The following is a 23,603-nucleotide window of genomic DNA, read 5'->3' as shown; positions in this document are numbered from 1 at the left end:
CCGGACTTCTCCAATAATGAGCTCCTTCAGTCGTCTATCGGGCTGCTCCAAATGCTCTCTGGGCTTCACTATCAGCCGATTTTCTATAGTGATCGACTACTCTCCGAATCTCTTCCTGACTTCCTCCTGTCGCGATCGACTTTACTCCGAGCTTCTTCCGGACTTCGTAAATGTCCGGACTTCTCCAACAGCAGGACTTCTACAGTAAGCAAATTCCATCCGAACTTCTATTGCAAGCGGACTTCAGTCGAGCTTCTACAATAAACGATCTCCATCCGGGCTTCCACGGCAACCGGTCTCCATCCGAGCTTCTACAATAAGCGATCTCCATCCGGACTTCCACGGCAACCGATCTCCATCCGAGTTTCTACAGTAAGCGGTCTCCATCTAGACTTCTGCAAGAACCGAACTCCGTCCAAACTTCTACAGCGAATGGATTCCAGACAAACTTCTACAACGGACGGACTCCAGCAGCTAGATTTTTACAATGACCGTCTCCAGTGTCTTCGGTACCTCTCCAACCATCAACCTTCAATAGCGCCAACCGGAGTTCAATAGTGTCCTCCAGACTCCTCCAGCAGATGAACTTCCACAACGCCTTCCGGACTCTTCTATCGGTCAACCTTCTATAGCACCTTCCGAATTTCGCTATCGGTCGACCTTCTGTCGGATTCCTCATGCAACCGGACCTCTCCAGCGGACAGTCTTCAGACAAGCTTCTACATCAAACAAATTCCAGACAGACTTCTCTAGCAATCGGACTCCAGCCGGATTCCTCCAATAGAAAGTTTCCGTCCGGGCTTCTACAGCAGATGACTTTCGTCTGCAGCATCAACGCCTAAGGCACCCAACAACAGTTAACCCGTCAGCAATCTCTGAAACATCCGAGCTTCTCTTAGATTGCTGAGACAGAGAGCTATTCCGCTCTACCAGACGTCCCAACCGAGCTTCGGCCGTCCGGCCCGAACTCCCCGGCAAGTCGCGACAACGGACACTACTCCACTCTCTGTGACAAACTCCACGTGGCTCCACCACTCTTTAGCAAGTCACGACAACGGACACCACTCCACTCTCCGTAACAAACTCCACGTGACCCCGAACGGCCCACTACCAGGCAGTTACGGACGTCGCTGTCAATCGGTTAAGCTCTCCCGTCTATAAAAGAGACCGCCCAGATACGTTCTCCTCTAAGCTCTAAGCACTATCTCAAAACTCTGCTAAAATTTCATTCGAGTGCTCCATTTCTGTTGAAGCAGAATACTGACTTGAGCGTCGGAGGATCTTGTCGGAGCACCCCCAACTCCGGTTTAGACTTTCCTTGCAGGTCCCGACGGCGGTCGTGATCCCCTCGACTTCAGCTTCTCCGGCATCGGCGAAATTCTACACTAACAGAATTGGTGCTAGAGGAAGGGCTGTATCTTCGCAGGACCCTTGTTCTTAAAGGAGTACTCAACGGGACTGTCTCCAGTCATCTTCTTCGACATCTTCTTCTTCTCCGACCAGATCCCAACCTGATGCCTCCCCGAAAGGCATCCACCAGGCGATCTATGGCCTCCATGGCCAGATCCCAGCAAGATCCGCCAGCTCCGGTCTTGTCTTCAATTTTTCAGGCTCCTCCGATAACGGCAGTCGGCATGGAGCAGTTCGACCTGCTGGTTCAGCAGGTCAGGGGCCTCACCGAAGCGGTGCAGGCCATGCAGCAGCAGTAGCCGCAGGCATCTGTGCGGCTGGAAAGAGCATCGCCGGAATTCCGAAATCCGACGATCAGGTGGCCCACTTGGGCCAGTCGCCCTGAATCCCCCAGAAAGGGGAAGCAGAAGGCGGAGAGCCCTCTGTCTGATCACGATTCCACCCCCGGAGGGTCCCTACCTCCGTTCTGCCAGAAGACTCGAGATTCGCGATCGAGAGGATCTCCTGGATCAAAGATTCCAAGAGATGAACCGGCGGATCGAAGAGCTCCGCCATGCTCTCCCTGCTTATGGTGAGGATATATGTACTGACCCTCCTTTTTCTCAAAAAATTATGCAGGAACCGATCCCGTCGAACTTCAAGCTCCCCCAATTTGAGAGCTACGATGGGACTTCGGATCCGGTTGACCACCTGGAGGCCTTCCAAACAATGATGCTGCTCCATGGTGCATCAGACGCCATCTTGTGCCGAGCTTTCCCATCTACCTTGAAGGGAGCAGCAAGAAATTGATACTCGGCACTGAAATCGGGTACTATCTGCTCCTTTGATCAAATAAGCCACCAGTTTGTGACTCATTTCGTCAGCAGCCGACGTCTCCGGAGAGGTTCGGAGTCCCTCATCAATATCAAGCAAAAGAAGGAAGAGTCCATCCGAACTTATGTCAACCGTTTTAACGCCGCCGCATTGGAAGTCCAGAACTTGGACCAATCAGTTGCAATGGCCGTCCTGAAGAGCGGTCTTCAAAAGAATGACCTTCTGTTTTCCCTGGAAAAGAAGTATCCAAAGAACTTCGCTGATTTGCTGGCTCGGGTCGAAAGATATGCCCAAGCAGAGGAAGCCTTCAAGCTGAAGGACGAGGAGGCCGCAAAGGAGCGGCAGGTGGATGACTCCAGCAACTTCGCAGCTGAAAAAGGACCGAGTGAAGCTCGATCACGTTCTCGAACTCTCCCCGGACACAAGCGTGTCCGAACTCCCCCCGAACTCGTAGGCAGAGAAGCCCGGACCGCAGAGTTCGGCGGAGCTCTCCCCCAGGAAGATTCCACAGCTACGCCCCTCTCAATGCTCCAAAAACTCAAGTGTTGATGGAGATCAAGGAACAGCTGCCAAGGCCGGAAAAGATGCGCACACACTCCGGGAAGTGCAACCCTAACAAGTTCTGCCTCTATCATCGTAACCACGGCCACGACACAGAGGAGTGTATTCAGCTCCGAGACGAGATCGAAGAGCTCATCAGATGAGGTCGGCTTAACAGATTCATCCGACGCCAGCCTGAAGGTAGGAAAGATCGGCCGAGGGCCTTACCACAACCAGAGCCGCCAAGGAGGAAAGAACAACCTGAAGATCGGCCTCCAATCGGGATCATCAACACTATCTCTGGAGGACCCCGACGGGGAGCAGCCAGTGGATCGGCCGGACCGCCCAAGCGGCAGAGGATTGAAGAATCTATAATCTTTACTGAAGAAGATGCTCAGGGGATTCAATTCCCCCATAATAATGCGGTCGTAGTTTCTTTAAATATTGCTGACTATGATGTACGTCGCATTCTTGTTGATAATAAAAACTCGGCCGATATTTTGTTTTACGATGCATTCTCAAAAATATCCATTCCGGATGATCGATTAGGGCCGATAAGCTCCCTATTGGTAGGATTCATTGGCGATGCTGTGCCAGTGGAAGGAGTAATAACTTTGACCGTAGTTGCAGGTCGATGCCCAAAACAATCTAGAGCGCAAGTGGGTTTTCTGGTAATAAGGGCGTCGTCTACCTACAACGCAATACTCGGCCGACCTGGCCTCAACGCCCTCCGAGCTATGGTATCGACCTACCATTTGAAGTTGAAATTTTCTACAAGCCAAGGGATCGGAGAGGTCAGAGGAGATCAAGTCCTGGCAAGACACTGCTATAACATTGCCTTACAAAGAAATGGTCAGTCTGACCCCTGTCCGGTTGATGGGTTAGACACCCGCGACGACCTTGCTGAAGAACGAGGTGAGCCAATTGAAGATCTTGTCTCAATTCCTTTGAACGATGGGAATGAAGAGCACGTGGTGAAGATCGGCTCCAACTTGGGAGAAGAGGTACGGACACAGCTCATAAATTTTCTACAAAAGAATACGGATGTTTTCGCTTGGGTTCCGACAGACATACCGGGGATTGATGCGGAAGTCATGAAATACCGTCTAGCTGTTGATCCCAAACATCGGCCGATGAAGGAAAAAATCCGAGGTCATGGACCGGAAAGGCAGAAGGCAATAGTTGAGGAAGTTGATAAACTCCTGAAAGTCGGGTTCATTAGAGAAGTCAACTATCCGAACTGGGTTTCCAATATGGTTCTCGTCAAGAAAGCGAACGGCAAGTGGAGGATGTGTATAGACTTCAAAAAGTTGAACAAAGCCTGCCCGAAGGACAGTTACCCTCTACCCAGAATTGACCAATTAGTGGATGCAACCTCAGGCCACGAGCTTCTCACTTTCATGGATGCATTCTCCGGCTACAATCAAATCAGGATGGCACTAGAGGATGAAGAAAAGACTGCTTTTATCACTAACCGTGGTCTTTACTGTTACAGGTTCATGCCTTTTGGCCTAAAAAATGCAGGGGCGACCTATCAACGGCTGGTGAACAAGATCTTCAAAGAGCAGATCGACCGCAACATGGAGGTCTACGTGGACGACATGCTTGTAAAAAGCAAATCCTCAATGAACCACGTCGCCGACCTTGAGGAGACCTTCAACGCCCTCCGAGAATACAAGATGAAGCTAAATCCAACCAAGTGCGCTTTTGGAGTAACTTCAGAAAAATTTTTGGGCTTTATGGTATCGGGGCGCGGGATCGAAGCAAATCCGAAAAAGATCCGTGCCATCCAGAAAATGTCCGCCCCGAAATCAACAAAGGAAGTTCAGTGCCTTATTGAGAGAGTAGCAGTTCTGAATCGCTTCGTCTCAAGGTCGGCCGAACGGTGCCTACCTTTCTTTCAAACTCTCAAGCAGCCGAAGAACTTCTGTTGGACCACTGAATGTCAGCGAGCGTTCGAAGAATTGAAGAACTACCTCAACTCACCTCCACTATTGGCAAAGCCCGAACCTGGAGAGGAGTTGTTCCTGTACCTGGCGGTCTCCTCTGTGGCTCTCGCAGCAGTTCTAGTTAAGGAAGAAGCAAAAATTCAATGGCCGATCTACTACATAAGTCGAGATTGAGAGACGTCGAAACCAGGTACACTAAATTAGAAAAACTAACTTATGCTCTATTGATTGCAGCCCGAAGGCTCCGACCTTACTTTCAAAAGCACACCATAACACTGCTCACCGATCAGCCGATTAAGACAGTTCTGCATCGGACGGATGCTTCCGGAAGGATAGCGAAATGGATGGTTGAGCTCACGGAGTTCGACATCAACTATCGACCTTGACCGACGATAAAAGTCCAAATATTAGCAGACTTCATAGTGGAATGCACCATCTCGGAAGAAGCCAAACTTGAACGAGGTGAAGCTGACAACCCGGGGCTCCAACCGAACTTCCCTGAGGAAAGATTAGATCTCCCTGATGGTTTTTGGGCCCTCTACGTGGACGGTTCCTCCAACATGTCAGGTGCGGGCGCGAGCCTGATCTTGGTCAATCCGGAAGGAATTATCGTGGAGTACGCGCTGCGCTCCGAATTTCCTGCGACAAATAATGGAGCGAAATATGAAGCTCTGATTGCAAAACTGAAGATCACCAAAGAATTAGAAGTAGATCGGCTCCAAGTCTACAGTGACTCCCAATTGGTGGTGGGATAAGTCAGTGAAAACTATGAAGCTTGGAAGGACAGTATGGCCAAGTACCTCGAAAAAGTAAAAGAGATTACCCCTGTCTTTGGCAGCTTTACCATCAAGCAGATTCCAAGAGCAGAAAATATCAGGACCAATCTTCTCTCCAAGTTGGCTACACTGGCTCCGGTTGAACTACCCAAGGAAGTACTCTTCGAAGTTATGAAATATCCAAGTACAGAAGAACCGCAGCTTGTAATGGAGATCAACCATGAACCCAGCTGGATTGACCCACTAGTTGCATACCTCAAAGACGGGGTTCTTCCTCATGATGCAAAAGAAGCTCGAAAGCTTAAAAACCAAGCCTCCCGATATATCCTTTATGAGGGCAAGCTGTACAAGAGGTCGTACTCTTTGCCCCTCCTGAAATATCTCCGGCCTTCTGAAGCCGACTTTGCCTTATGGGAGGTACATGAAGGAGTCTGCGGAAGTCACCTGGGGGCCAGATCTTTATTCCACAAGCTGCTCCGACAAAGTTATTACTGGCCTACAATGTACCACGACTCCATTGAATATGTCAGAAAGTGTGATCGGTGTCAGAGATATGCGAATATCCAAAGACAGCCCGCCTCCGAACTTACACCCTTGAGTGCCCCATAGCCGTTTGCACAATGAGGGATGGATATCCTTGGACCTTTTCCTATGGCGTCCGGGCAGCGGAAGTTCCTCCTGGTGGCCATTGACTACTTCACCAAGTGGGTCGAAGTCGAACCTTTGGCGAAAATCACAGAAGCTAAAATGCAGGATTTCGTTTGAAAGTCAATCATTTGTAGGTTCGGCTTACCCAGAACTCTCATTACTGATAATGGGCGACAGTTTGTTGGGGCAAGGTTTGCTGAATTTTATGAGGACTTAAACATCTCCCATAACTTCACGTCAGTAGCCCATCCGCAGGCAAACGGCGAAGCCGAGGTGACCAACAGGACTGTTGCAAGGAATCAAGGCGAGACTTGAAAAAGCAAAGGAAACTTGAGCAGACGAGCTTTATCATGTGTTGTGGGCATACCGAACTACTCAAAGACTGCCCACGAGGGAGACCCCCTTTGCCTTAGCCTTCGGAACAGAAGCCGTTATCCCGATTGAACTCAAACTTCTGTCGGCACGAGTTGTGGCATTCGACGAGTAGCGCAACTTATAGGATCTCAAGGCCAACTTCGACTTGTTAGAAGAAAAGCGGGAGACAGCTCAAGTTCGGATGGCAACCTATAAGCAGAAAGTAGCCCGCTACTATAACTCCTGGGTCAAGACCAAAGCCTTCAGAGTGGAGGACTTAGTACTTCAGCGAGCCGCTGTTTTACAACCTCAGAACCAAGGAAAACTTGCCCCAAACTGGAAAGGCCCGTACGAGGTCAGGGAGGTAGTCCGGCCCAGAACATACTATCTAAAAGAGCTCGGAGGAGCGGACCTTTCGCGACCGTGGAATTCGAAAAATTTATGAATGTATTACCGGAAACTTTGCCTTAAATAAAAGTTTCATATTCACATATCTTTTTTTTTGGCATGAGCTTATAACGACAGGGAGTAGCTCTTTCAGACAATCGAAACTAAGCGTGTCAGGAACGAGAGGAGAACCTCATTCCGACACAAACGAAGGCCCGATTATTAAGAGACCAGATGGGGGGAGAGACCCTTGCAACGGCCCTTATGTGCCCCCACAGCCATGTTAGGAACAGGAGGGGAACCTCATCCTAATATGAGCAAAGTCGAAGGCTCGGTTATTAAGAGACCGGATGGGGGGAGAGACCCTCGCAACGGCCCTTATGTGCCCCCACAGTCATGTTAGGAACAGGAGGAGAACCTCGTCCTAACATGAGCAAAGTCGAAGGTCCGGTTATTAAGAGATCGGATGGGGGAAGAGGCCCTCGCAATGGCACTTATGCGCCCCCATAGCCATGTTAGGAACAGAAGGAGAACTTCGTCCTAACATGAGCAAAGTCGAAGGTCCGGTTATTAAGAGACTGGATGGGGGGAGAGGCCCTTGCAACGGCCCTTATGTGCCCCCACAGCCATGTTAGGAACAGGAGGAGAACCTCATCCTAACATGAGCAAAGTCGAAGGTCCGATTATTAAGAGACCGGATGGGGGGAGAAGCCCTCACAACGGCCCTTATGTGCCCCCACAGTCATGTTAGGAACAGGAGGAGAACCTCGTCCTAACATGAGCAAAGTCGAAGGCCCGATTATTAAGAGATCGGATGGGGGGAGAGGCCCTTGCAACGGCCCTTATGTGCCCCCACAGTCATGTTAGAAACAGGAGGAGAACCTCGTCCTAACATGAGCAAAGTCGAAGGCCCGATTATTAAGAGACCGGATGGGGGGAGAGGCCCTCGCAACGGCCCTTATGCGCCCCCACAGCCATGTTAGGAACAGGAGGAAAACCTCATCCTAACATGAGCAAAGTCGAAGGCCCGGTTATTAAGAGATCGGATGGGGGGAGAAGCCCTCGCAACGGTCTTTATGTGCTCCCACAGCCATGTTAGGAACAGGAGGAGAATCTCGTCCTAACACGAGCAAAGTAGAAGGTCCGGTTATTAAGAGATGGGATGGGGGGAGGGCATGTGCCCCCACAGCCATGTTAGGAACAGGAGGAGAACCTCGTCCTAACATGAGCAAAGTCGAAGGTCCGGTTATTAAGAGACCGGATGGAGGGAGAGGCCCTCGCAACGGCCCTTATGCGCCCCCACAGCCATGTTAGGAACAGGAGGAAAACCTCGTCCTAACATGAGCAAAGTTGAAGGTCCGGTTATTAAGAGACCGGATGGGAGGAGAGGCCCTCGTAACGGCCCTTATGCACCCCCACAGCCATGTTAGGAACAGGAGGGGAACCTCGTCCTAACATGAGCAAAGTCGAAGGCCCGGTTATTAAGAGATCGGATGGGGGGAGAGGCTCTCACAACGGCCCTTATGCACCCCCACAGCCATGTTAGGAATAGGAGGAGAACCTCGTCTTAACATGAGCAAAGTCGAAGATCCAGTTATTGAGAGACCGGATGGGGGGAGAGACCCTCGCAACGGCTCTTATGTGCCCCCATAGCCCTGTTAGGAATTGTTAGGAATAGGAGGAAAATCTCGTCCTAACGTGAGCTGAAATTGACTGTGTCGAGAACAGGAGGAGAACTTCATCCTGACACAAACGAAGATCTGGTCGTTTAAGACCGGATGAAGGAAAAACGGCTCCTCTACACTCCTACAACCCCATTGGGAGCCGAGGGAAAACCCTCGCCCAAATAAAAAAAAAGGGAGAGAGAAAAAGGGAAAGTGACGAGCTACGCCAGAGATAAGGGAAAAACGAACTGCGTCTAAGACACAAGGGACCTCGTCTCAACGAGGAAGAAAACTCTTGTCAACAATCCTCGGTCTCTAAGGGGAAACCCAACACTAGCAGGAGAAAGTAGACTTCTTCAAAGTGACGAGAAGTTCGGATCCCAAGCTCGAACATCAAGAGAAAGCGTCAAATTTGAATGGTCTCGAAAAGACCTTCGGTCATGAACAAAAAGGATGAATCAATGCGGCGATGACCGAGAACTTTCAAACAACGTCGACATTGAATAAGATAAAAGATAAGAGAAGCTCGGTAAATGACAACTTAGAGCAAGAACAAACAAAGTAATGAGAAAATTTCTTTTCATTTCATTAGTAAAGAGAGCATTACAAAAGCCTTTAAAGGTCAAAAAAAAATAATAATAACAAGAAAAGAAAAGAATACATGAAACAAAAGGTAAAAGAAGCTCTAAGGAAGCTCGGCTTCTTCGGACTTCGAACTCTCGATTCCAGTTATTATCGAAGATTGCTTTAAGTTCTCAACTCCTTCCAGTTCCTTCTTTCTTAACAGCATCTCCCGATATATTTGATGAAACCACCGGCTTTCGCCCTCCGATTCCCGAAGCCTCTTCCTCAGAACTTTGGACTCCGCTTCTGCATCCTTGACCGCCTGCTGCTCATAGGCCAGCTGAATTTTCAGCCGCTGCAGTTCGGCCTTCTCCTTCCCAAGGACTACGAACAGTTCTTCCATGGTCCCCCTCAAGGATCGGAGCTCGTCGGAGCCTTGAACCGAAACGGCCTGGGCTCTTTCGGACAAATGCTTTTGAAGGCGCGTAACCTCGTCGGTCGCCGTCTTGAGCCTCCTTCTGTAGTTGTCAATTTGCCCGCACCAGCCAACTCGATGAGTGTTGTAATTCGTCTCGGCGTCCTGTAGCTGCTTCTGGAGGTCGGAGAATTTCTTCGATCAGTCCCAGCCGTGGTCGGCCTGAGTTATAAGCCAGGACGAGCTCGAGCTCCCTTCCAATTGGCCGATCTTCTCCCGTGCGGCCGCCAACTCGACCTCGAGGGAGCTGATCTTGGAGGCTTGAGTCCAAGACCGATCGCTGGCGCGTTTCTGGAGTTCCTCAAGCTTCTTCACGAAGTTGGCCTTCTTCCGGATGTAGTCCATGAAGCCCTTTTTGTGGAGGTTCCGAAGGCGAGTAACCTCCACGGTAGCTTTCGAATGGCTCTTCCTCAACCTTTGAAGTTCGTCGTCCATCTTCTTTGATTTCTCCATCAGGTGACGAACTTCCCTTCTCAGATCTCGGATCATGGACTTCAATGAAATTCTCTGCGGTAGGGGAAAAGCTTCGGTAAGGCACTGTTGTAGGAAAACAAGAGCGTCACAATGCAAATCATTGCAAGAAAGAGGAATCCGATTTCATTGATTGAATAATTCTTAAGTACAAGAGGGAAAAAAAAGTTGTAACAAAGGAAAAGTACAAAATTAGAGATCTCGGACCTCTGGAGCAGAAGTGGAGGAGCTCGATGCCCCCGAAAGGTCGGCCACGGCAGCTGCGGCAGTTGAAGAGGTCCCGGCTGGAGGGAGACTGGCAGCAGCTTCGGAAGGTCCAGCTTCATCATCGGACGCTTTATCCAGGAAGCTGAGGTTGAGTTCGAGAAACTTCTCGACCACCTTCTCCTGGCAAAGCTCGAAGCCTTTGATAAAGGCGGCCTGATCGAACTTGATATTCAGATCCCTCACCTCGGAGGAAGTCTTGACTCCTCCACTGCTTGAGACCTCGGCCTCTTCCTTCCTTCTTTCCTCCTCCAAGGCAGCCTTCAGATCCGTCGAAGTCTGTTCCTCCTTCTGGAGTGTCTCTTAGAGACTCGTGACTTCAGCGATCTTCTCCCTAAGACGGACAGCCTCGGCCTGGCGACCTTCCTCCGCCTGGGCTGCTTCCTTCTTTGCATTGTTCATCGCCTCGATGTTGGCGATGAGCTGGTGTCCAATCTGCAAGAGCGGTCAGGAAGTCAATATGAAAGCTAAGGAATGCACTAAGTGAAGAAACGAAAGAAAGAAAAAAGTAAATCGGCCTACCTCAAGAAAGGACCCCAGAAAGTCCCAAACCCGCTGTTCAAGATCGGCATGGACGATCCTGTGGACGATCTCGGGCAAAACGCACCTGTCGACCAACCTTTTTATTAAATCCCTGTTGTTGAAGGGATTCTCCTTCGGATCTTCTTTGGAGCCGTTGGACCCCTCGATGGCAGCCCTGCTGCTGCGGATCTTGCGGGCCACCGTCTTCTTCCTTCTCCTCCTTTCGGCCCCCGACGCCTCCTCGGGACAAGACTCTGGAGTGGGAACCTCGGCCGGAGGGCTTCTTGAAGAAGCTCGAGGGACTGCGGGCTCGACGTCGGAGGGGGCATCAATGGCAATGGCCGCCTGGGCAGGCACGGTCGAGCTTGTCTCCTCTACCCTCGCCTTCTTCGCCGATCCAGAAGTTGCGGCGCCTTTCCTCTTGTGGGCCTTGAGACCCTGGGCTAGTATCCGAGCTGCGTCTGCGTCCATATCTGCAATGAAAAAAGATCGACACAGCTTAGAAACAGAATAAGAGAAAAGAGGAAGCAGCGAATGACTTGAGAAAGAAAAAAATATATATACTGGCAGGGTTGAGAGGGCTCAGGCCGACATTAAATAAAAGTTGCTCCTTCAGAAGGTCGGAGAGGAGAGGAGAGGAGCTGGATAAGTCTTAAGTTTATTGGAGGCTTCAAGGTCGTCCTTCCCCAAGCTAGAAGCCCGACGGACGGAGTCCCTCAGGGAGCCCCAAGGGGGCAACCCCAGCCTCAGGGTCGGGCATCGGACGTAGAAGTACATCTCCTTCCAGTTGTGGATAGAAGAGGGGGCACTTTCAGCAACCCCTTTCTACCGAACTGGGGGGAGAAGTACCACCAGTCCTTTGCCGAGGGGTGACGCTTAAAAGTATAAAAATTTCTAAACAAGGAAAGAATTAGCCGGACTTCAGCTAAATGACAGAGAGAAAGAAATCCTATCATATATCTAAAGGAGTTCGACGCTACTGAAACTAGAGAAATGTTCAAAAAGCGAAAAAGAGCAACAACAAAAGATGGAAGTGGAAGTCGAAGCCCAGCGCGGAAGGCTTCCTGGTAAGCAAAAGTGGTTAGGGGGAGGGGCGCTAGCCCGGTCAGTTGCCCTGGGAAGCTCAAGCTCGTACTCCAGAGGAACCCCATACTGAATCCTAATCAGCGAGAGTTCGTCCGAGGTCAAAGAGCTGGGAATGATGTCTGGTATGAAGACCGGACGACGTTTGATCCTAAATGCGGATTCATCTATAGTATTAGGATTTTAGGGGGCTGGAGCTGACGAACTTCTAGAACTGCTAAAGGAGGAAGTGTTGGAGGACATTTTGAATCAAATGAAAACCCCAAAAATCCAGAAAAAATTGGGAAAAATAGGAAACAAGGCACTCGTGGAGAAACCGAATGGGCGGAATGCAGAGGAAAAACAGAAGAACAGCAAGAAAAAGAAAGGTTCCGAAACTAACCTAGACTGGTCCGAGAGGTGCAGGAGGGCAGCGAAGGCGATGGAGGTCGACCTGAAAGGCGCCTAAGATCGAGAAGGACACTGGAGGAAGAAGAAGCTCTCGGGGAAGAAGAGGAGACCGAAGAAAAATCTCAGGCAAGATGAAACCCATGGAGGAAGACGGGTCTAAATAGACCTCAGGGTCCGACGCAATAATGATTGCAGATCTCTTTTGACCGATCTACAACCGCCGCGTGTCCCACTCGTCGTGGCAGACGGCTGACGACTGACAGAATCATCATTGCGTCGTACCTGGGGCAACGCTCCAGCGAAAATTTCAAAAAAATATTTTCGGATCGCCTCGATTTGAAAAGACTCCAGTACCGACGCGCCAAACGCCAAAATATCTAGAAACAATCGAGTACGGAAATCAAGAGGGGCAACTTCGGCTGTGAAAATTTTTCTGTACTTCTTTCATTCGAAACCCGAACTCGGAAGTAGGGAGACTGGTGTTGGGTATAAAATAACCTCAGTCGAAGTTCGTAAGAAGCCAACCCTCTCAGGACTCTTCCGGCTTCCGACTTTTTGCGACGTCTTTCTGAACTCCCCCGACCGTCCGAACTTCCACAATACCATCCGGACTCCTCCAGCAGTCGACCTTCCACAGTGTCCTTCAGATTCTTCCAATGGACGAACTCCTACCGTACCCTCCAGACTTCTCCAATAATGAGCTCCTTCAATCGTCTATCGAGCTGCTCCAAATACTCTTTGGACTTCACTATCAGCCGATTTTCTACAGTGATCGACTACTCTCCGAATCTCTTCCAGACTTCCTCCTGTCACGATCGACTTTACTCCGAGCTTCTTCCAGACTTCGTCAATGTCCGGACTTCTCCAACAACAAGACTTCTACAGTAAGCAAATTCCGTCCGAACTTCTATTACAAGCGGACTTCAGCCAAGCTTCTACAATAAGCGATCTCCATCCGGACTTCCACGGCAACCGATCTCCATCCGAGCTTCTACAATAAGCGATCTCCATCCGGACTTCCACGGCAACTGGTCTCCATCCGAGCTTCTACAATAAGCGATCTCCATCCGAACTTCTACAAGAATCGGACTCTGTCCGAACTTATACAGCGGATGGATTCTAGACGAACTTCTACAACGGACGGGCTCCAGCAGTCGGATTTCTACAATGACCGACTGTCTCGGATGTCTTTCGTACCTCTCCAGCCATCAACCTTCAACAGTGCCAACCGGACTTCAATAGTGTCCTCCAGACTCCTCCAGGGGACGAACTTCCACAACACCTTCCGGACTCTTCTATCGGTCAACCTTCTATAGCGCCTTCCGAATTTCGCTATCGGTCGACCTTCTGCCGGATTCCTCATGCAACCGGACCTCTCCAGCGGACAGTCTTCAGACAAACTTTTACATCAAACAAATTCCAGACGGACTTCTCTAGCAATCGGACTCCAGCCGGATTCCTCCAACAGAAAGTTTCCGTCCGAACTTCTACAGCAGATGACTTCCGTCTGCAGCATCAACGCCTAAGGCACCCAACAACAGTTAACCCGTCAGCAACCTCGAAAATATCCGAGCTTCTCTTAGATTGCTGAGACAGAGCTATTCCGCTCTACCAGACGTCCCAACCGAGCTTCGGCCGTCCGGCCCGAACTCCCCGGCAAGTCGCGACAACGGACACCACTCCACTCTTTGTGACAAACTCCATGTGGCCTCACCACTCTCTAGCAAGTCGCAACAACGGACACCACTCCACTCTCCGTAACAAACTCTACGTGGCCCCGAACGGCTCACTACCAGACAGTTACGGACGTCGCTGTCAATCGGTTACGCTCTTCCGTCTATAAAAGAGACCGCCCAGATACGTTCTCCTCTAAGCTCTAAGCACTATCTCAAAATTCTGCTAAAATCCCATTCGAGTGCTCCATTTCTGTTGAAGCAGAATACTGACTTGAGCGTCGAAGGATCTTGCCGGAGCACCCCCAACTCCGGTTTAGACTTTCCTTGCAGGTCCTGGCGGCGGCCGTGATCCCCTCGACTCCAGCTTCTCCGGCATCGGCGGAATTCTGCACCAACGGACATAATCCATGAATGTGGAAAAAAAGTGTTCTCTAAGGGTTTTCCTAAGTACTCACTATGAAAGCAAATCGATATAACAAAATTAAGTTTGCTAGGGCTAATATTACTCTAAAGCATGCGAGTCTCATGTCCCCCTTTCATGATATTCCCTATCTTAAGAGAATATAACTGGTCCCCATCACCTCATGTCAATGTTCATTTCTGTCTTGCCATCAAGGCAACTAAAAGACTAAGAAACTGTAATGGCCCCAGTTAAATGTATGTTATTTTACAATTTACTCATAAAACATAAGGTAAAGACTTGAAAGATCTGTTTGGATGGTTAGGCCCAGGATCCCATGAGATTCATGGGTTGGGCCAGTACAACCATCAAAAAAAAATTGAATTATAGGCTGGGTTTATAAGTGTTCTGGACCATCTTTTAAGTTGATCGGCCTGAATCTCATAGGGAGAAAGAAATGACCTACTCAAAAGGTAGTTGAGGATGCTTGTAAATATAGGTCTAGCGTAGCTTATAATCCAATGCTTATGATGGCTAGGCCATAAATCCCATAGGATTTTGGACCCAACCAACCAAACAAGAACAAAAGCACATTTTTAACCCTAGAACCTCAAAATATCTAGCCCGGGATGTTTCTTACACATTGAACTAACTAGAAGTCTTAACAATAGAGTACTCTTCGTTACACAAAAATCAAATGCAGAACATGGTGATATCAAGTACCAACAAGCTTTTTTCCTGAAAAAAATCATCCACATTGATAAAGAATAAGTGCAGTTGAAGAATAATTGCAATTGACTTCCATGCTAACTAACAGTTGTAGTATTGCTGTACAAATGAATAGAGAAATAAGTTAGAAGCCCAACAACTAAGTCGATATCAGTAGCACTATGATGCAAAAACAAATACAACCAAAAAAAGATATATCACATCCACACCTGCCAAGCAATTGCTTTAATATAAAAGAATATCTTTCAAAGAGTTAACAGATTAAAACGACATGTTCTTGGAGATTAAAACTGTTGTTAGCCCTTTTACAGATGCATATGATTGTATATCAATTTATAAAGCTGGAAGTACTTACATGGTTGATGCATTTATTTACATTGCATGGGAATATATGTAACTATTATACATGTGTTTTTGAGCAGGTATATGCATTTGCCTTTTCTTGCAAAAAAGCAAAGATTGAAGCAATTACTTTAATATTTTTGAAAATAATCCCCACAATTTAGCAAAACTTTAAGCTAGAACAACCAGAGGAATCTCAAATCATACCAATGCTGCCACCTGCATATTTAGTCCTGCCTTGGTCATTGCTTCTTCTAAACATCGGGCTACATCTTTTCCAACCTGGATTACAATCTTGGCATTAGTTAATTTGTATACATGCAAATTTGAATGACAATTAGTGAACCAGACTGATAGATGACATAGTAGATACTGTACCTAAGCAGGTATATCAATTCCTGAAACTACATCTAAAACACATATGATTACCCTACATCCAAGCAATTCTAAAGAATAAAACTCGATAAAAATACCAATAGAATTAAAAGACTCACTTTAATTAAAAAAGAATAAATTACAGCAACGGCCCTTCAATTTTTCACAATTTGCACTTACATCAATTTTTTTTTTAATTAGGCCCCAAAACTCAGGTTTTTATTGCAATATGGCCCAGCCATCTAGCAGAAGTCCCATGCCATTAACGACGACCATCAAATTACTAATTTACCCTCTCATTTTAAAATCAGAATAATCTATTCGAAAATTACAGAGATATTCCTTCAAAAAATTGCAATTTTCATGTATATCCCAAAATTTTCAAAAAGTTACACTTGGCCCCTACCCTGACAGCTATATCTACAACTACTTATGGGATAAAATCTTTCATATTAACCATCCTATCCTGTTTTCTGGTGCTCCATTTTAGTGCCAACATACCTCCTATGACCAAATTCAAGAGATTTGTGAAAGATCATGTTTGGAAAAAAATATTTTTTTTGAGGATAAGGGAGGGTGAAAGAGAGCAGCCACCCATTTATAAACAGAGTATAAACAGAGTAAAAAGAGCTAAAATAATGATGCACATTTACAGACGTTTTGCTCTATAATAATACCACAAAGGCATCTTAAGTAGAGGGTTCTGAAAATCTGCTTCTCAATTCTAAGATCAAAACAAGGAGAGGACTACAAACATCAAGGCAGTCTGAACTCTATATCACTGGTCTCTGAGTATTCAGAAGCAAAAGGGAACTAATAAACAGCAAAGGTGGTTTGAAATATGTAAGGAAAATATATTTGTGGATGACTGGAAATTAAACTTAAGGAACACCACAAAATAATTAAGCCATGAGTCACCCAAATCATCAGACTATAGAACCATCTTTTCCCCATCAACCAACTATCATTTGAAAATTCCATCTAATAATACTACAACTGTAATATGCAAAGAGATATAAATAAATCAAAGCAAAGAAAAGGGATAAATATGAATTTTGATGCTGAGGTTGAATAACCACCATTGAGAGTTAAAAAAAAAGAAAAGAAAAGAAAAGAAACAAGAACAGAGGAGAAAACAACAATTATCACAGTACACACATGTTTCATGTGTCCCCAACACTTCTCCTAGCCCATGGAAATCCCCCATCCAAAGAGGAAGCATCTGAAGAGATTGGGAGCTTCCCCTCCTTATTAGACCATTGCCAGATCTTTGACATGGAAAAGCTTTCACATTTGGCAGCATACCTAGCCTCTTGCCCTCCAAAACATCATTACTTGTTGAATTTCTACCAACTCCCCTTCTCCTAACCCTCTTACCATTCCCAATCCTACTAGAGCCAATGTAGTGAGACACTTGGAGATTTGCCTCCCAAAGAACATACTAATAAGAGCACATATAGTCGCATCTCCTTGCATCCAAACTACTACTGCTACTCTCTTCTTATACTACCTCTAACACTGCTATTACCATCAACATTATCACCATCTGCACCATCATCTCTATTGCCCTCTTGAATTTCCCAAACCTCACCGAGAACACTCTCAGCTCAGAAGCAATCTCCTCCACTTCCGCCGGCTTCTGACCTCCAAACATAATTGCAGAAATGGAAAGGATCTGATATGAGCTTTGGCTGGAGTTTTAGAAGGAGCTTTGGACCGAGTTCATACTTAAGGCCATGGAAATCAGCAGGTTCCTCTCCTCCCTCTGCTCTCTGCTCTTATCTTCTCCCTTTGCTTTCTCAATGGTCTATTCTTCCTTCAGTCTCTCCTCCTCTCTCTCTTAAGCAAACTCAAATCGGAATTCTTAAATGCCTTGTTTACTAACAAAGAAAGAGCAATGGAAGAGGTCACATGATCTCCTTCTATTCCCACCAAAACACATCACACTACTATTATCCAGCTAACAGAGGCGTATTTGGTATTTCCTCGCTTAAGTTATATCATGTGACTATCATGTGTTCAGGGATCTTGATAGAGATAGACGGCTAGGCCACATTGCAATAAAAACCTAACTCTTAGGGCCTAATTGAAAAACTTTAAAACTTTTGGGGTCTAAGTACAAATTGCGAAAACCTGAAGGGGCGTCACTGTAATTTATCCTTAAAAAATGGCTAACGACTAGTAAAACAAACAAGTGCACCAACATGACTGGTGAAGATCTTTTTTAAAACAGGCACAAAGAAGAACTTAAAAGTTAGAAATACAACATAACAACATGCACAAAAAGATTGCAAGCTTCACTAATACAATTATCAAAATAACCAGAACTGATTAAAAAAAGCTAATTAAGAAGTGCACCTATAGTGTTTCATGAACTCAAACGTATTGATTCCCAAAACTTTGTCATGTATATGAGATTCTAAAAAAGTATCAAAACGGAACAAAAAATTACCAAATGCAAGAGTAATGTAGAACCTCAAGTTAAGTTTATCATAGAGAAATACATATGCAAACATGGTCGAACTTCTTGTAGCTTGCTGCAAGTTCTTGGTAGGGGCTCTAGATACTCATAATAGAACCATACTGGACAGAATAGGTAACATAAATGGAATTCAATGCAGGTGGGACTGAAGAAGATCTGAACATGCAGGTTTCCTGTAATATATGACATAATTGATAAATACATGTGCATGAATAAAATGCTGAAAAGGTTAGAATATTTTTACCAAAAAAAAAAGGTTAGCATATTAACATATGCAATTTTTTACCCAATATTACCATATAATATATATGATACATATACATAATTTATATGAGAAGAAAATTGCATGTCTTAATGAAGCGTCCGCTTATTTTGCTAAAAGAATTTTTAGTTTTATAACTCATATATTAACAAATTCTGGGTTTACTAACATATTCTATTTTTAGGAATATTATATTCATATTTTGAAGAAATTCCCAACATCAACACCTTTAGGCTCACAAATTGAATTATATTTAACTCATACAAAAGAAATGAACATCTCCAATTTCACTCCATGAGCAGATCATTCATGTTCACTGATGCAGAACAACTGCCTGAAAAAGAGAAAAGAAAAGAAAAGAAAAACCACAAACACACCATACAAACTGTTACAAAAGAAATATAATCAACAAAACCCAGGGTAGACATATGCCTTAAGCAACTATTAGACCAGCAACTAGTCAAAATTTAAATAAATCATTGATTAAAAAAACAACTTACAGCATCTTCGACTGAAAATCCTTTAGTCCACTTGACAAGAATGCCTGAAGATACAGACATCTGTCTAACTGGAAAAGAAAACGTAAATCCAAGCTCCTTTTTCTCATCAACTTTTTGCTCAGAACCATCGTCCTCTTGTTCAACAAATTGTTTTAGAGTCCTTGCAATAAAATCAAATAGATCCTGCATGAAAGTCAGCGAAATTAACTAGGACGAAACGTCTAATATAACCAAAAAATTAAAACTAGGAAGGATGAAAGCTTGAAAAGCTAAGCCCAGATTACCTCACTTGTGCCACTCATTAGTTCTTGGGGAATCGGATGGTGTTTAACTTGGTGACTTAAGATCATGGACCCTCTTCCTCCAAGCTGAACCCGCAATACTCTAAAATTAGTTCCTCCAAGATCAAGAGCATAGTAAGTGCCCTTCTCATTCCTGTTTTTTTTTTTTTTTTTAAATAATGACTGTTAATAACAAAAGAATTTTTTTCTAACCGATAAATGAGATGATCTTATTTTAAAAGGGTTGGAAAACAGCATCTCAAATTTTACCAGAAAGAATCCATATCAACATCATTGCATGAAAATAGAATGTTGACAAGAGGTCCATTCGGGAATCCAAAACAATTAACTCCCCCCTCCTTCCCCTCCCACAAAAACTCTATGAATAAATAAAGAATCAAAAGAACCCATATTCTACGTAGCATTTTAGAATTAGACCACAAACAACTGGTCCATCCCGTGACCCAGAACAATCAACTCCCCCTCCCTCCTCTCCCACAGTGTGCTCACTTCTCTTTAGGAGGAAAATCAAAAGATGTAAAAAGATGCATATCCATAGAGACATCCAGGAGAAATCAGATTAAAATCTTCCGCCCTAAAAGATGCAAAACAGAGAAGGCAAAGTACACAACCAGCAATTCTTTTTATTTTCTAAAAAATAATTTAGAAAGCCAGGTTCTTAGATGAATATTCATGGTTGGGTCTTCTTTTTAATTTTTATTGAATGTAAAAATTATCCACATTGAAAAAATACATACAACCGAGCAACAAACAAAGAAATAGAAATCATGCTGATCCAATATGAATAGTGCACCATAAATTGCAATTTTTTACTTTAGCTTTCAATTAAATTATAGTCAATAACACCTTCAATGCATTAAGCATATAGATTACCCTAATAAATAAGGATTAAGCTTTTTCTTAGCCACGTCAGCATGTTGGCATAACATGTTGAAGACAAAACTGAACTAGCACTGATTTCTTTTCCTCTAAATGTAACATCAGCTGTGCTCTTATCACCTCCAATGTTTCATAGAAGTCAAATTTGGAAACCCAAACATGATACTATTGCTGGGTAGGAAGCTCAGATTTGGCCTTAAAAATAATATAAACATGTCAGTATGTGTGCTTTTCACATTGTAGCAGCACCAACTGACATAGTACAGATATCAGCATATGATATAATTTAAAAAATTTAAAAATTAATATTGAACAAGATCTTCAGAATACAAGATTATGTTATTGGAATGAAAATCATTGCCATCCAGGCCTTCCGCAGATATTTGGAAAAGAAATAGCCTGGAATATAAAACCTAAATGACTAGTTGGTGAATAAGGAAACTTATCTAATTGGTCACACCGAGTCAGGTAGAAAGATGTGAAGATCTTACGTAAGGATGTTCATAAACATTTTATTTATGAAAAAAGAAACCTCCAACCCTTGAGAATAATAATGTATATATAACGTATCTACAAAGGTTTAAATAAAAAATTTATAAGAAAATCTAGCTTACAAAAATTACACTCTTTCTTCTCCTTTGTTGTCATGTCATTCCTGTTCACACCACCATGACTGCAACTTCCACCAGTGAATTTCTAACTATCCATGTCCCACCAAACACTTTGTCAGCTACAGTCTAGTAGCAACAAGTAAAAGTCTTAAGTTAATCAATATGTTGTTTACAAACAACTCAATATGATGACGACAATGAATTGTGACAACAAAAATCACCAAAAAATAGATGCAGCTAGCCAACAAGTGGCATTTCAATACCATATTCATTTCTGTTATTTTACCCATAGAGCACATTTTTTGAGTTTTTTAGGCTTTATATGGTAAGATTCTATGACCCTATGGTTGACCATAATGCAGATGGAGAATGGACCAATGGTAAATCAGAAAGAAACAGATATATTTATTAATGGGCAATCAAATTAAACCAACTTAAATCTGTCATGCCAAAGCCATGACAAGTTAAATAGTTTATGCACCGAGCTACAACTGTTCTTCTAAGACAAGAGTACATTTAGGATAATTGAAACAAGCAAATTAATTTTGTAAATGGCAACAGATACCGAGCAAAGCAAAAGCAAGCCACCTGAAATATTTGAAACAATAATGTTCACAAATACATTATATTCAAACTTTGAAAAATGCTATTGTAGCCCATTATTTACCGTCCAACATGGCACTGACATGGAGCCTTCTAAATTCACCCAACACCCATGAATCACACCAATTGCCTCCCGCCATGTTGGACCGTGAACAGAATAGCGCAGCATAGCATTGCTCTTAAACTTTGTCTTCTCCCAAAATACTTACACACGATACAGGCCATATATAGCTAATTGCTTCGAAGTTCAGCAGAACAACATAAACACTAACAAATACAAGCAGCCAGAATGTAATGTAACAGATCATGGAACCCATGCACCTCTACCTCACATCCAACGCCACACAAATGAATTAAAACACCTTATTCAGATTTCAAAAAATAAAATGAACCATGCCCAACTAAGATTAATCATTTCTGTCTACATCCCCAGACCACCACGATTAAAGACAACAGAGAAAGAAATCGTAAAGAACTACCAATCAGTTCCCAACCACACAAAGCGACAACGATTATAGCATCCCACAATATATGACCAAGTCCCTATTGAAACTCATATATAGTCAAGTAAAACCCAGTAGAAATCAGAAATAAGCAGCCCATGAAAGCTTCAAGATCTTTCTGCAATAAAAAAAAAAATCTCCAGACAAAGAAGCGATACCCATCGGGGAGGTTATCGACGAAGGTTAGGAGCATCCTGAGTTTGCTCCCACCGTCGGACGCAAGCCCGGCGTGCATCTCCACCGCCATGGCATCCACAACCTGCCTCAACCTCCCGATCGACGTCGCGCACCCTTCCTCGAACTCCTGCAGCATCTCCACCGCCCGCCTCCACTTCCGCCGGCTCTGCACCCGCCGCCCCAACAGCACCGCCGCAATCGCGCACGTCACGACCGCGCACCCCACCGCCACCCCAAACCCCACCTTCCCCATCCCCCCACAACCACCAACCTATGCTCCCTCCTCCACCAGATCACTCCATCAGCCGAACACCGCCCCCAACCCCCCCTCCCTCTCCCCCTCTCTCCAGAAGAAAACCAGCCAAACACGAAAGCTCCGGCGGCAGAAAAGACGCCCGGCGATCGCCTGCAACGGCGAGACGCTCGACCAAGTGGCGAGGAGAATGGAACAGAGCGAGGAGAGAGAAGAAGAAGCAGGGAGAGAATGGAAGAGGAGAAGAAAAACGAAAGGGAACGTGGGAGGAGGTTTCATTTTTTAATCAAATTTAATTATTTAATTAATTCTAAATTATTTCTTTAATATATTAAATGGTTTTTTTAATAGCGTTCGACAGCCAAGTGGAGTGCGTGCCCGGAGGCCTTTTTGAGAAAATCCGAAAGACGGATTTGCCCCCGGGATGGAGAATTAATGGCGGATGGGGACTCGAAGTTTGACATTTTGACTGGTGTCGGCCGGTCCGAAAGCGACCGGAGCTCTTTTTAGCGGCGGATGTTTTGGCATCAGCAGTGAGGTGTTTTGCTCATGGTCGGCTGGCCGTTATTTACGGTTCTGCCATTCGCATTAATTGCTTCACTGACATGGCAGTCAGCGCTTTGACTGGATCTGGGATTTGCATAAACTTTGAAAAGCTCCATCTATTTTCACCCCCCCAAAAAAAAAAACAAAAAGCTTCATCTATCAAATGGTTGGAATTAGATTTAAAAAAAAAAAAGATTTTGACCACTAAGCATGTACGTGTGATATCTAAACCTAAACTTGCTGTTCTGATTGGAGATATTAACCTGATAAATAACTTGATGATGGTATTAGTTAGGATGCATATAAAATTTTATATTTGTATTACATATCTTGATCAATCTTAAATACGGTGAAAATTTAGATAGGATGTTTTTTTGCTTCCTTGATTTACAGATTTGATATGTATGTGTTGGTTTCTTACCCTTCAATGTCTATTTTTGCATTATAAAGATTCATCATTCATTTGGTTATTACTGCCTTGGTATAACCACAACCCCCCAAAACGGTCAATGTGCTCTAAAACAAGTAATCAAAAAAGATATAATCAAAAGTCATGAAGCATCAATGACAATTATCATTATAGTGGCTTCAAAAAAAAAAAACTACTAAATTTCATGCCTAGAAAATATTAAATTAGTATTATATTATTGTGA

At 44.9% G+C, this 23,603-nt stretch overlaps 1 protein-coding gene across 4 annotated transcripts in view; it reads right to left on the bottom strand.

Moving 5' to 3' along the window:
• LOC105045358 (hexokinase-3) overlaps nt 1-22,419 on the bottom strand; it is a 37,362-nt gene extending 14,943 nt beyond the window's left edge. For 3 of the 4 annotated variants that reach the window (XM_010923608.4, XM_073257902.1, XM_019850896.3), the window contains exons 1-4: nt 22,133-22,419; nt 19,361-19,511; nt 19,077-19,259; nt 15,665-15,739 (exon numbers count right to left, since the gene is read on the bottom strand). In XM_010923608.4, the coding sequence (XP_010921910.1) occupies nt 15,665-15,739; nt 19,077-19,259; nt 19,361-19,511; nt 22,133-22,404 (681 nt within the window). In that variant the 5' untranslated portion in view covers nt 22,405-22,419. The remainder of the gene's footprint in view (nt 1-15,664; nt 15,740-19,076; nt 19,260-19,360; nt 19,512-22,132) is intronic. The other variant, XM_010923609.4, reaches the window with a different exon arrangement.
• Between the last annotated feature and the right edge of the window lie 1,184 nt (nt 22,420-23,603).

Source organism: Elaeis guineensis, chromosome 5, assembly GCF_000442705.2.
Source record: "Elaeis guineensis isolate ETL-2024a chromosome 5, EG11, whole genome shotgun sequence".
Taxonomy (NCBI): Eukaryota; Viridiplantae; Streptophyta; class Magnoliopsida; order Arecales; family Arecaceae; genus Elaeis; species Elaeis guineensis.
The sequence above is the reverse complement of the archived record's forward strand: the minus strand, read 5'-3'. Positions and strand labels throughout refer to the sequence as shown.